At 29.6% G+C, this 15,370-nt stretch overlaps 1 protein-coding gene across 1 annotated transcript in view; it reads right to left on the bottom strand.

The window, feature by feature from the left end:
- The window catches only part of LOC148301261 (protein turtle homolog B-like), a 96,561-nt gene that overhangs the window by 63,027 nt on the left and 18,164 nt on the right, over positions 1-15,370 (bottom strand). Inside the window, exon 2 of the mRNA XM_088273536.1 lies at positions 2,309-2,432. Coding sequence (XP_088129662.1) covers positions 2,309-2,432 — 124 coding nt within the window. The remainder of the gene's footprint in view (positions 1-2,308; positions 2,433-15,370) is intronic.

Genomic DNA, 15,370 nt, shown 5'->3' with positions numbered 1-15,370 from the left:
GCCATAGAGTCATAGCTTCGATAAGGGTCACAACCCTCGGTATATATATATATATATATATATATATATATATATATATATATATATATATATATATATATATATATATATATATATATATATATATATATATATATATATATATATATATATATATATATATATATATATATATATATATATATATATATATATATATATATATATATATATATATATATATATATATATATATATAAATAGTAATATTATCATATATTTCGCTGTCTGAGTTTAGCATAACCCTACTCACACGTATTTTCTTTTGCAAGTCGTGTGCAGTTAGCGTAGTGGAAACATACGTCTTGTTTGTTCAGAATTATTAAGATTTCGTAAAGTTTCACCAGTTCTGAGATAACGTTACATCCGGTAACGTAGTTTAGGCGATCCAATGCACTCGCAAGCTTTTGAAATTCATGCAAACTTTGTAAACTGAGATCAGAACTTACCGCGAGTTGCAGTGTATGAAGAAAAAGATTTCAAAACATATGTAACGTATTAATAATAGTAAAGTTATATGCAGTATTCAACCCTGCAAATAATATGTGAACTACAACGTTAGGGTTGAAATTTCAATAGGAAATTTATTTATTTATTTCATCATATACAATTTAAATTTACAAAGTACTTCATTAATAATTAATTGTTTTTTGACATCTCATCAAAGATGAAGTCACAAAAACATGGAAGGATTTTTACTTTAGCCCTAAATTAAGTCTGCCTAGTAATCTTCTTAACTTTTGCTATATTTTATTCTCGCTGTTTACTTATAACTCATTTAACATTTCGCTCACTCCTTTCAAGAACGTCATAAATCAAAAAACTTGATTTTTCAGGAGAACGTTTTTAAAGTTTAAAAATAACACACTGTATTAAAAATAAATATCAAATATTGAACTTTTTACTGTGCAACACATCTTTTAAGGTAAAATCTTAATGTTTTTTCTCCATTTGAAAATTATTTAATATATTTTAAAAAAATGATAAAACAATAACTTTTCTTCAAAATGCAAAAACAACATTTTCTGCCCTGTAGCGGGTAAATTTTAAGCTAAAAACATGCCTCTTTTGCTGAGATATAAAACATTTTCTGGGCATTCCGAAAACATGCAAAAATGGAAATTGACGATTTTTGATTTATGACGTTCTTGAAAGGAGAGGGCGATTTGTGAAATTTTGTATTTGTAATATTACAATTACCTGTTTTATTTGTTATTCATTATTGTAAATGTATTTATGTTAATGTTCTGTTTAATTTCTAAATAAATAAAATATAAAATTTAAAAAATAAAATTCCAATGACAGGTTCTTCATGTGTAAAAAACACATAAAAAATAAATTTTGCGACAATTATTTCACCTAATTAAGGCATTATAGAACGAATTTATTTTTGATATGTTTTAACAATAAAATACAACTTAATGGACTCTAAGAAATCAGCGTCTGATTTAACATTTAATTATTATTTTTTATTAAAACCCTTATCCGCACCCCAATGGTGCATAGGGTACTGATTCATATAAATGCAGTGTTATCTTGATCGTTTACGAATGAAGGAAAGGTGATCAGCCCTCCACTTCAGGTAACCAGTCCAAGGTAATATTGAATAAATATTACAGTGAGAAAATCACTTATATTTATTCGAACCCCCCCCCTGTGAATCGAACCCGGGACCTCCAGAACGGTAGCCGAGCGTCCTGACCATTACACTACGGAGGCGAACATTTAATACATAAATTAAAATAGAGTTGTACAAAAACGCCAAATCTATATATAAAAAATGAGACGAATGAAAGGGATTTTCCTGTATTTCTTAGAGACAGAATTTAATGAAATACATATACTTATTTTTTTTTACAAAAATGTTAATAATATTAGTATATAACCACTCACAGAAGTGAGTATCGGTGAGTGGCTATATACAAATATTATTAAAAAATTTGTAAAAAAAGTAAAAATGACTAACCACAAAGTAAATGTTTTAAATATTATTAAAAAAAACTAACTAACTAACTAACCATCACGCCGCTTCCCCGCAGGGGCAGGCAGAGAGAATAGAGCGCCACACCACTCTGTCCTTGCAAACATTCTTCGCCTCTTCCACGTTCATGCATCTCCTCATACATACTCGCCGATTGTTACGACTCCTAACCTGACCACTTTCAAGTATTTGGCATACCTGATCGTGCCATGTTTTTCTCGGTCTTCCTCTGCTTCTTTTCCTACATGATGAAATATTAATAATATTGAGAAATATATTTGTACTCACGTATATATGGTCTTGTTGTGTCCTTCCTTGTACCAAATGACAAGATGAGCTCCTTCCGAGCCGCCCAGGAAGCAAGGGAGGCGCACACCCCAGCCGGCCACCCCTATCGAGTTTTCCAAGAGGGCTGAAAAAAAATATACCCTTAATTTCGTAAAGCGAAACGCAACGAGCTGCGCTTATATTGGTTTCAAACACATTGGATACAGAAAAATGGTTGTTTACAAGAGAAATAATGGTTTAACAGGATGAAGATTTTATATGACATATATACCATATGAAGTATTTTATATAACGTACATACCATATACAATCTCAGATGAAAAAAAATGTATGTACGTAATGTACTATGAAATTATACTTAATTTATAAAATATAACCAGATATTACATATTATCTACGTAAGTTTAAGCTATACCGCCTCCTTTAAGTAATGGTCAGCACGCTCGGCTACCGTTCTGGAGGTCCCGGGTGCGATGCCCAGGGCGGTCAAATAAATATAAGTGATTTTTTCACTCTAATATTTATTCAATATTACCCTGGACTGGTACCTGAAGCGGAGGGCTTACCACCTTTCCTTCATGTGTTTACGAACAAGATAACACTGCGTTTATATGATGCAGTGCCCTATGCACCATTTGGGTGCGGATAAAGGTTGGAATGAAAAATATACCATATGAACCTTAGAGGTTTGCTGAAAATTCAAGAATGATAAAAAAACATTTACCACAGTTTTATTTTTTTAATCATTTATGTGATGCTGTTATAATTTTTTTTATTTTATTATTATTTTATTTAATTTTATTTTAAATTTCCTTAGAAATTTAACAGAACATTAACATAAATACATTTACAATAATGCTTAACAAATAAAACAGGTAATTGTAACATTCCAATTACAATTTTTCACAAATCGCTCACTCCTTTCAAGAACGCCATAAATCAAAAATCGTCAATTTTCAGTTGTGCATGTTTTCGGAATGCCCAGAAAATGTATTATATCCCGGCCAAAACGGCATATTTTTAACTTAATATTTACCCGCTATAGGGGAGAAAGTGTTGTTTTTGCACTTTGATGAAAATGTGTTGTTTAATTATTTTTTTAAAGATATTAAATATTTGTCAAATGGAGAAAGAACCTTCAGGTTTTACCTAAAAATATGTGTTGCACAGTAAAAAGTTCAATAAGTGGATTGATATTTATTTTTGATATATTGTATTATATTTTAAAACTTTAAAAACGTTCTCCTGAGAAATCAAGTTTTTTGATTTATGACATTCTTGAAAGGAGTGAGTGATATGTCAAATGAATTAAAAGTAAAAATAAAACAAAGCAAAAGTTAGACGAAATTTAGATACGTAGGTTTTCATATTTTAATATGTAGTATCAATATATTGATATGTAATTAAATAATAATAATAATAAAACCCTTATCCGCACCCCAATGATGCATAGGGCACTGCGTCATATAAACGCAGTGTTATCTTGATCGTTTACACATGAAGGAAAGGTGATCAGCCCTTTGCTTCAGGTACCAGTCCAGCGTTTAAATATTGAATAAATATTACAGTGAAAAATTCACTTATATTTATTTTACCCCCCCTTGGGAATCGAACCCGGGACCTCCAGAACGGTAGCCGAGCGTGCTGACCATTACACTACGGAGGCGGACGAAATTATGTTACTATCATCAATATATAAATATCTCCTATGTTAACAAGCCCAGTGTTGAAAACAAAAAAAATTTTACACACTTTAAGTACTGTCGTATTTGTATAAAATTCCGTCGATAATAATTTAATTCGCATTGTTTAAGCCGAACAATACGACAACGTTGATGAAAATATGCAGATTTCGCTTGCCATCCACGCGTAAAAATTTGAACAAAGCAATGTCTATAGCATTACACGTGGCAAAACCTATCAATCGATCGGAATACTCACGATTGAAACTCACTCATATGGTAACAAGTTTTAAATTTAAATTTAATTAAAAAACCAACTATCCGTCACGCTGCTTTCCAAAGGGGTAGGCAGAGAAAAAAAAAGTCACAGCAATGAGTCTTTGAGAACAATCTTCGCCTATTCCACATTCATGCAGCACCTCGTACATACCCGCCGATTATTTCGACTACTGACCTGATCACGTCCAAGTATTTGAAACACTTCATCATGCTAGGTTTTCCTCGGTCTTTCTCTGTTTCTATGACCAACAACATTCGCCTCTTGAATTTGTTTTACTATTCTTTCTTCATTCGTTCGATCCACGTGCCCAAACCATCTCAACATACATTTTTCTAAGACGGGATTATCAGTAGCCCGCTACAAAATTTTCATTAAACTTAGGTAACATTTAACGTTTTTGCATTTTTTGATTTAAATAATACATAAATTTATATATATATATATATATATATATATATATATATATATATATATATATATATATATATATATATATATATATATATATATATATATATATATATATATATATATATATATATATATATATATATATATATATATATATATATATATTTATATATATATATATATATATATATATATATATATATATATATATATATATATATATATATATATATATATATATATATATATATATATATATATATATATATATATATATATATATATATATATATATATATATATATATATATATATATATATATATATATATATATATATATATATATATATATATATATATATATATATATATATATATATATATATATATATATATATATATATATATATATATATATATATATATATATATATAAATATTTATATATATATATATATATACAAACAAAGAGTTATTGAAAGGTAACGATAAAAAATGATAAGAAACATTTATTCAACAAACTGAGCTGACAACACGTGCGGCTTCTCCTGCAGCCGGTTGAGCTCTGTTTTCATATATTTGAGAGTACAACCAGCCTATGACAGGTCATAATCTCCGTAATGTAAGACATTAATCAATACATGTTATGATAGTTCTATGGTACTTATATAACCAGACGCCCTAATTATCATTCTTCAACCATGCTGAGATATCGAAATGAGAATAGCCAAGGCACTCGGGGATGCATAGTTTGCAAGCCTTGAGCTGAATAATTTAAATATGCAAACACAATTTTATACATGACCCTCAGTTTTTCAAACCTAAGTATTCTAGTAGACTTGGGGAAGGCACTTGAAAAACAGAATGGAAACGACCGTTTTAAACATTTACGTGGTACTCACATGCACAAAACATCCCTTAGGGGTACGTTTGGACATTCTCCAAATGTGGCTATCATAATATGATCACTAAAGTATGTCGGTACACCATGTATGTGGCCCACAGGTCATCAAAGTGTGGCTCGGAAGCCACATGACCTTTTAAGCGCGGCGCCGATACAAAAAGTCATGTAAAAGACATTTATTTCAGCACTAACATAATATATTATTTCGAGTAATAAAAATACTTTGTGTTTTGATCCACTCACATTTTTATTAACCAACTAGTTTCGGCAACAACCTGTTTGTTGCCCTCTTCAGGGTTTAATTTATGACTGTCATAAATTAAACCCTGAAGAGAGCAACAGGTTGTTGCCGAAACTAGTTGGTTAATAAAAATGTGAGTGGATCAAAACACAAAGTATTTTTATTTCTCGAAATAATATATCAATATGATCCACAAAGTTAATGCTTTCAATATTCAAAACAAACTAACATAATACTTTTTGACATTCTACCAATTTATGAGATTACAAATACAATTATTTTTTGACATCTCATCAAAGATGAAGAAGAATATGGAAGTCTGGGCTTTTACGGGGCTGACGACCGTCATAGGCTGGTTTAAGTGATCACTTTACACACGTGTAACATTCACCAATTCTACCCATTATTGACAACCACACTACTCAAATTCTTGGAAGTTCTATATATATGAACCAATTTAGAAACCTTGTTCTTGAATCACTAGAACTTCACTAGAGACATCTATTGGTGAGATGTAAAGAAGCTTTTTTATTAAGCAGAAACTCTTATATTAGCAGCCCCGTAAATGCCCAGACTTCCATATTCTTCTTCATCTTTGATGAGATGTCAAAAAATTTATTTGAAAATAACTCCTGTAATTGGAGATAATCCAGATTTTGTGAACAAGTATTTGGACACACTCAAAATGTTACAAATACAATGCTTTAAATAGTGTTTAAAACGACTCACAGCAACACCATACTGATTTTTAAAGAATAAATTCATAATTATAATACACGAGGACATAACAAAATACATGTGGAGCCGATAAACACTACTAAATTTGGAGTAAGGTCCTTAAATTATATTGCCAATACCTAAATTAACCAGCTGCCTGACATATATAAAATAAAACCCATTCGGGGATCCATAATAAATGATCTGAGAAGGTACTTTATGGAAAGATATATAATATATGTAGTGATTAGTCTTATTTTCTTATATTGTTTTTTCCTTATGTTTTTATAGTTTCTCATTTGTTATATTTTCTCATTTGTTATATTTTCTCATTTGTTATATTTTCTCATTTGTTATATTTTCTCATTTGTTATATTTTCTCATTTGTTATATTTTCTCATTTGTTATATTTTCTCATTTGTTATATTTTCTCATTTGTTATATTTTCTCATTTGTTATATTTTCTCATTTGTTATATTTTCTCATTTTTTATATTTTCTCATTTGTTATATTTTCTCATTTGTTATATTTTCTCATTTGTTATATTTTCTCATTCGTTATATTTTCTCATTTGTTATATTTTCTCATTTGTTATATTTTCTCATTTGTTATATTTTCTCATTTTTTATATTTTCTCATTTGTTATATTTTCTCATTTGTTATATTTTCTCATTCGTTATATTTTCTCATTTGTTATATTTTCTCATTTGTTATATTTTCTCATTTGTTATATTTTCTCATTCGTTATATTTTCTCATTTGTTATATTTTCTCATTTGTTATATTTTCTCATTTGTTATATTTTCTCATTTTTTATATTTTCTCATTTGTTATATTTTCTCATTTTTTATATTTTCTCAATTGTTATATTTTCTCATTTGTTATATTTTCTCATTTTTTATATTTTCTCATTTGTTTATTTTAAATATGCTTCTTACCTTGTGTTTTCTCATTTATTTCTTTAAAATATGCTTCTTGTGCCTATTTATTATACCTGTTTATTGTTTTCATATTTTGCCATGTATTAGTATTAGTTTAGGTTATTTAAATAAATTTATCACTGTATTATTTGTGTTCCAGTCTTATTAACCTTCATCCCATGTCCCAAAATGAGAAATAGAAATTACTCATCGGGAATATTACACGTATATATGATTTATGTATTATATGTAATATGTTTTGAAATAAATAAAAATAAAAAAAATAAATATCCACAGGAAGGCTCTTCAACTCTACGCATCCATGCAAACAATCTTTAACAAGCAAGATCCTTATTAAAAGCAAACTGAGATATCGTCTTTTTGACGAAAAGCTGGAAATGTGCTAAAAATAACGACATAGAAACCTGACTTGATCAATCTGTCTAAGGAGATGGAAGGACATTATTCGCCATAAGTAGTGTTCTTACTTCGAAAAGATTTTTTTCATCAAATTAATTAAATTCTTAGTATGTCGCTCTTCCTTTCAAGAACGTCATAAATAAAAAAAGCTTGATTTTTCAGTAAATCGTATTTTAAGTTTAAGAATATAATAAAATGTATTAAAAATAAATATCAAGCCACTTATTGAACTTTGTACTGTGCAACAGATCTTTTTAGGTAAAACTTTAATGTTTTTTTTCCATTTGAAAAATATTTAGTTTATTTATAAAAAAAATTAAACAGTACCAAAATGCAAAAACAACACTTTCTTCCCCGTAGCGGGTAAATATTTAGTTAAAAATATGCCGCTTTTGCAGGGATATAGTACATTTTCTGGGCATTCTGAAAACATGCACAACCAAAAATTGACCATTTGTGATATATGACGTAAAATCAAGTTTTATTGTGTTTACCCGTAATTGAGTAAAGGTCTTAAAATATAATTAAGGTGTACTAGAATTCCTAACAGATTTGGCTTTGAAGATTTTTTGAGTTATTGTATTGTGCATATTTGGCTCTATGGTAATAAGTTTGCCGACCACTGATGTAAGGTAAAATTAAAATAAACGAGAAGGCACTTTTTTATTTTATTTTATTTTATTATTAACATAAATTGTATACATTTATTTAAATCAAAATTTGAAACATATTTTTAAAAATGTTGCAGAGATCCACCAAGCCACCTTGTGTGTCTTGTCGGGGGAGTTCTTTTTTATACATTTTTTATTGTTTTCAACCATTTAAACCTAATATACACACAAAAAGAGAGAAAAATTAGGAATATATACATTTTACAATTTTCATAAAATTAACTCTTGATAATTTACCCATTCCTTTATTTTGCCTTTGTTCCATATTTTATTTTGACCTCTAACATCCATTGGCACCAAATTAAAAAAAATTGAAACGATATATGTATTGCAGTGTTCGACTCCCATACTTATTGTTAATTATTGTGACTATCAAACCTTCGTTGTGTGTAAATCGTGTATCATGGTTGTGTACTACAAGATTTCGATATTTTTGTCTAGTTTGTTGTTCAACGATGATACTCATCCACAATATTCCATGTACCGGCAGTAATTTTAAATTATTTAGTAATTTAATTAGTAATTTCATATTACTTTTTACCAAAAAGTAAATAATGCTTTTTATAGACAAAATTGTTTATCATGGTTGAGTACTATTGAGATGTCTGATATTTTTGTCTAGTTTGTTGTTCAGTCCAGTCTATGACAGCCGTAAGCCCCGTAAATGTCCAGACTTCCATATTCTTCTTCATCTTTGATGAGATGTCGAAAAATAATATTTATATTATTAATTTTCTCTCTCTTTTTGTGTGTATATTAGGTTAAAATGGATAAAAACAAATAAAAATGGATACAAAAAGTACTCCACCGACAAAACACACAAGGTGGCTTGGCGGGTCTCTGCATTAAAAAAAAATGTTTAAAATTGTGATTTAAATAAATGTATACATTTTATGTAATAAATGAATTAAAAATGTATATCTCCTCATCTATCTTCATTTTAACTTACATCAGTGGTCGGCAAACTTATGACCAAAGAACCAAATTTGCACAATACAATAATTTATAAAAATCTTTTGATCCAAATCGGTTAGGATTTCTAGTACACCTTAATTATAGTTTTAGACCTTTATTCAATTACGGGTAAACACAATAAAACTTATTTATTGTAACTGCAGACAGTTGGTAGAATTCTATGTTGAATTGTTGGGTAATATATCCAAAATAAAACACGGTTTTTGTAGGATTGAATTCTTCATTTATTTATGTATATTTTAATACGTGACGCGTTTCGTCTTCTTAGGATATTATCAAACACTGTGTTTTATAATGTCCTAAGAAGACGAAACGCGTCACGTATTAAAATATACATAAATAAATGTAGAATTCAATCCAACAAAAACCGTGTTTTATTTTGGATGTATTACCCAATATCAAACACTGTGTTTTATATTCTCCTTCATCTATGTTGACATGTCTAAAAATAATATAATTTTATATTTGCTCGAGTCAAAAGTCTAACAGGAAAGCATGTATGACTAGACGTATGGATGCTAAGGAATGTAGGACTATGGCATTCCATCCTTTTTGTCTACCGCAGCAGTAACGGCGTCATGGTGGTTTAAGTAGCACTAATACGACTGGAATTTGGTTACTGTAGAGTGCATTTAACGGAATAATGGGTTATTAAAATATAAGGGCTACTGGCAACTTTCTTACGCTTTGAACGATAAAATTGACCGAATACGCGTTAATTTATTGTATGTCGCAACTAAAGTGTAATTTACTATAATCGTTAAAGCTTATTTTTATCGTTAACTTTTAATGAACCGAACACTCAGCCTGAAAGGGTTAAGAAAAATATATATTTAAATATATGTATATTTTTATTTTTTAAAGTTATTTATTCTCTCATTTGTATATATTCAATGACGCACGGGGCACTGTATTGTGATACTGGGGCGTTATCTTAATTGTAAAACGTATCTTGACAGGAAATATTTAATATTTTTGGTTGGTTGGAAGATATTACTTTTAAGCATGTACATGAAGTTCAAATGAATAAATAAAAATATAAAATCATGTAATTGGAAAGTGGTATGCAAAAAAAAAACTTTGAGGTGTCAAAAAACAATATGTAAAATAGCTCCTATAATTGGAGATAATCCAGATTTGTGGACAAGTATTTTGACACACTAAAAATTTTGTGCAAAATACATAGTTGTTGGATATGTTATCAATATTCCTCTTTGTTGAATATTTCATTAGTTAATTGATTCGGCAGTCACTTTATGGTAGAAAATATAAAATTTTAATTCAATTTTTACTATGTAAATACCACATTTATTAATTCTACATTTACTTGGTAAATACCACAAATTATCCTAAAATCAACTAAGATATGTGTTTCCATGCACTTTGTATCATTTTCTATCGCAGCAATCGTTGTTTATACTTTGTTTGAAAGATTACTTAAAGAACCCACAACAAACTGCCGCAACAACAGTTTCAGCTTTACTTTTTAAAAAAATGTATTTTTCTATTTAATTAAGAAAACAAATTTAAATACGCAGCCTCAAGAGGTTAAGATCGACTTCATTAGAAAGACGCATAAAACCCCCTAATTCATCCCAAAGTGAATGAGTTCAAGCTATTTTCATTTGTTTACGGTTAACATGGATCCGGGTGTTAAGTGTCTCGCTCATAAAGTTCCTAAAAGCATAACTCACGATTTGTTTACAGTAACCAATAATGCATCGCAATTGGAACAAGGCGATAGCTTCATTTCTTTTCAAGTGGCCGCAGGAAGCGAACAGCATGTGTGGCAGTCCTAAGAAAATATCTTAAGAGGTACATGTAAGGAATGCTTGCTCGGAAGGATATTCAACAACTAGCTTAACTGACTAACTATCATCGTCGTAGGGGTATGCAGAGAGGATAGAATGTCTTTGCTAACGATTTTCGCCTCTTCCACGTCATCTCCTCATATCGGTCACTGTTTTCAACAACGTCATGTATCAAAAATCTCAGTTGTGCATGTTTGAAGAACATGCACAACTGAGAACATCGCGCGCCGTCAGGCCTATGGCCACCTTTTCTAGTTCAACTTTTATACACACAATGTGGGTGCATATATCGCTCACTCCTTTCAAGAACGTCATAAATAAAAAATCATCAAGTTGTGCAAGTTTTCGGAATGCCCAGAAAATGTACTATACCCCAGCAAAATCGGCATATTTTTAACTTAATATTTACCCGCTACAGGGCAGAAAGTGTTGTTTTTGCATTTTGAAAAAAGGTATTGTTTTTTTTTTAATACTTTTTTTTTTAAAACCCTTATCCGCACCCCAATGGTGCATAGGGCACTGTCATATTAACGCAGTGTTATCTTAATCGTTTACATATGAAAGAAAGGTGATCAGCCCTCCGCTTCAGGTACCAGCCCATGGTAATATTGAATAAATATTACAGTGAAAAAATCACTTATATTTATTTTACCCCCCTTGGAAATCGAACCCGGGACCTCCAGAATGGTAGCCGAGTGTGCTGACCATTACACTACGGAGGCGGACAATACTTATACTAAACTTTAATACTTATACTAAACATTTTTCAAATGGAGAAAAAACATTCAGGTTTTACCTGAAAATATCTGTTGCACAGTAAAAAGTTCAATAAGTGGTTTAATATTTATTTTTAATACATTTCGCTACATTAAAAACGTAAAAAACGTTTAAAACATTTCATTACATTAAAAACGATCTCCTGAAAAATGAAGTTTTTGTTGTTGTTGAAAGGAGTGAGCGATATATACAGGTTGGCGCAATATTAATGACCGTATCGAAAGATGTTTTTGTTTTTGTTTTAATCTTATTTATCGTTCAGTAGGTATATTGCCGCTGTCTAGTTCATAAATATAAAATATGATTGACGTACGATGCCATTTGAAAAAAATTATAACATCTTTCGATGAGGTGATTAAAATTTGTGCCACCTTGTAACAAGCGATCATTCCGACTTCTGTTCAAGTATCACATTTGAAACACTCGATAATATCGATTTTTCTACGTCTTCATCGGCTTCTATTACCAACTACATTCTCCACAAAAAATGTTTCACTATTCTATCTTCATTCATTAGATTCACGTGCCCAAACCATCTCAACGTATCTTTGAGAGATCGCATTTCGACTGCATTCAGTCTACATTATATCCTTTTTTTCCTCACTCTCTGCAATACATGCGTATGTTAAATAATTTAAGTAGAATTATAAAAAAATGCGATTTTGCGGTAGAATAAACAAAATATATACATATAATTTATATTTTAAGCACAAACTTTGTGATTTTCCATTTTTCAATTAAAATGAAACTTTTTTTTTTCGGATTCGGACCTCACATACTAATAAAAGAGTTTCTGCTTAGTAAAAAGCTTCTTTACATCTCACCAATAGATGTCTCTAGTGAAGTTCTAGTGATTCAAGAACAAGGTTTCTAAATTGGTTCATATATATATGTAGAACTTCCGAGAATTTGAGTAGTGTGGTTGTCAATAATGGGTAGAATTGGTGAATGTTACACGTGTGTAAAGTGATCACTTAAACCAGCCTATGACGGTCGTCAGCCCCGTAAATGCCAAGACTTCCATATTCTTATTCATCTTTGATGAGATGTCAAAAAATAATATGAAAATAACTCCTGTAATTGGAGATAATCCAGATTTTGTGAACAAGTATTTGGACACACTCAAAATGTTGTAAAATGTAACTTTGTATTAAAATCAACATTAATATTTTATTATAACTTAATAATAATGTCTATCGGTTTCGAAGCTAACCGCTTCTTTGTCAAGACTGATTTATACTTAGATTAAAGAAGCGGTTAGCTTCAAAACCGGTAGACATTATAATTAAGTTATAATAAAATATTTAAGTGATTTTATAGTGATTTAAGTTACATTTTAATTTTAAAAAGATATATTTTTAATTCCTTCAGAAATTTACGATACGTCAACGACCGACTCAAAAGCCAATATGTTTTTACAAAAGTTCATCTATTTTTATATCTTAACAAAAAATAAATACATTAACTGATCGGCTTCTTCATAACGCTTCAAAGGATTTTTTTTCTTACGAAAAGAATACAATTTTCTCTTTGTAAACAGCGATTCGTGGAAAAAGTATGGGTAGAACGTTGAATTATTTATTATTTTTATTTCTACCCATCAGGAACACTTAATGAAAGGAAGTCAGAGGTACTGGAAGCCATAAGCGGGCAGTCTTTCAACAAGAAATTACACATTTTATGTTGAACAATAATAAACTAGAGTGATATCTTACACAACGTACTAAATTCGTTCTAGGAGCAAGTTCGTAGTGCGAAAAATTCGTTATATGAAACGCATTTTTCCGTAAGAATACATATTAAAAAATCACACTTGTTTTGTATAATATGCTACTATAACATAAATAATATGATCTCAAGACATTATCGTCATTATACAGAAATGTTACAGGCTGGTTTAAGTTATAACTTTACACACGTGTATCATTCACCATTCTACCCATGACTGACAACCACACTGTCCAAATTTTTGAAACTAGTAGATATATAATGACAGGCGCCGTGGCGTAGTTAGGCAGACGCTTGACTGCGAAACTGGCGTTATAAGATTAAGTGCAAAATAAATTAAGGAAAGATTTATTTTCAATTGGTCTGGGTATTTGTGATGTATTTTTCACATTTACCTTCCCTATCCTTACTATCCTACCTCCAGACAAGTCTCTAATAGAGACTATGCGGGTTATTCCTTTAAAAAAAATAATTTAATTCGTTCTAGAAGCAAGTTCGTTGTGAAAAAAATTCGTTACATAAAACGCGTTTTCCCGTAAAAATACATGTTAAAAATCATTATTTTTTGACATGTCAACATCGATGAAGAAGACTATGAAAGTCTGGGCATTTACGGGACTTACGAAATTTATAGGCTAGTTTAAGTGATCACTTTACACACGCGTAACATTCACCAATTCTACCCATGATTGAGAATTAATAAAAATAATAAAACCCTTATCCGCACCCCAATGGTGTATAGGGCACTGCGTCATATAAACGCAGTGTTATCTTGATCGTTTACACATGAAGGAAAGGTGATCAGCCCTCCGCTTCAGGTACCAGTCCAGGGTAATATTGAATAAATATGACAGTGAAAAAATCACTTATATTTATTTTACCGCCCTTGGGAATCGAACCCAGGACCTCCAGAACAGTAGCCGAGCGTGCTGACCATTACACCACGGAGGTGGACATGATTGATAATTACACTACTGAAATCCTTGGAACTTCTAGATATATTGATCAAACTCGAAACATAATTCCTCAGTACTTCACTAGAGACATCTAGGATGAGAGAAGCTTTTTATTGAGCAGAAACTCTTTCATTTGTTTGTGAGGTCGGAATCTTGGATTATATCCACATGTTTCGAGTTTAATCAACATACCTAGAAGTTCCAAGAATTTCAACAAAACTTTACTAACGAATTATTTCGACTCACGACCCGCTTTCAAGTATATGTATGTATGTATGTATGTATAAATATAAATATATATATATATATATATATATATATTTATTTATATATATATATATATATATATATATATATATATATATATATATATATATATATATATATATATATATATATATATATATATATATATATATATATATATATATATATATATATATATATATATATATATATATATATATATATATATATATATATATATATATATATATATATATATATATATATATATATATATATATATATATATATATATATATATATATATATATATATATATATAT

Source organism: Brachycentrus maculatus, unplaced genomic scaffold (genome assembly GCF_059751285.1).
Source record: "Brachycentrus maculatus isolate JH-2025_06_01 unplaced genomic scaffold, ASM5975128v1 h1tg000588l, whole genome shotgun sequence".
Classification (NCBI taxonomy): domain Eukaryota; kingdom Metazoa; phylum Arthropoda; class Insecta; order Trichoptera; family Brachycentridae; genus Brachycentrus; species Brachycentrus maculatus.
Note: the sequence above shows the minus strand (reverse complement) of the source record. Positions and strands in the feature narration are given on the sequence as shown.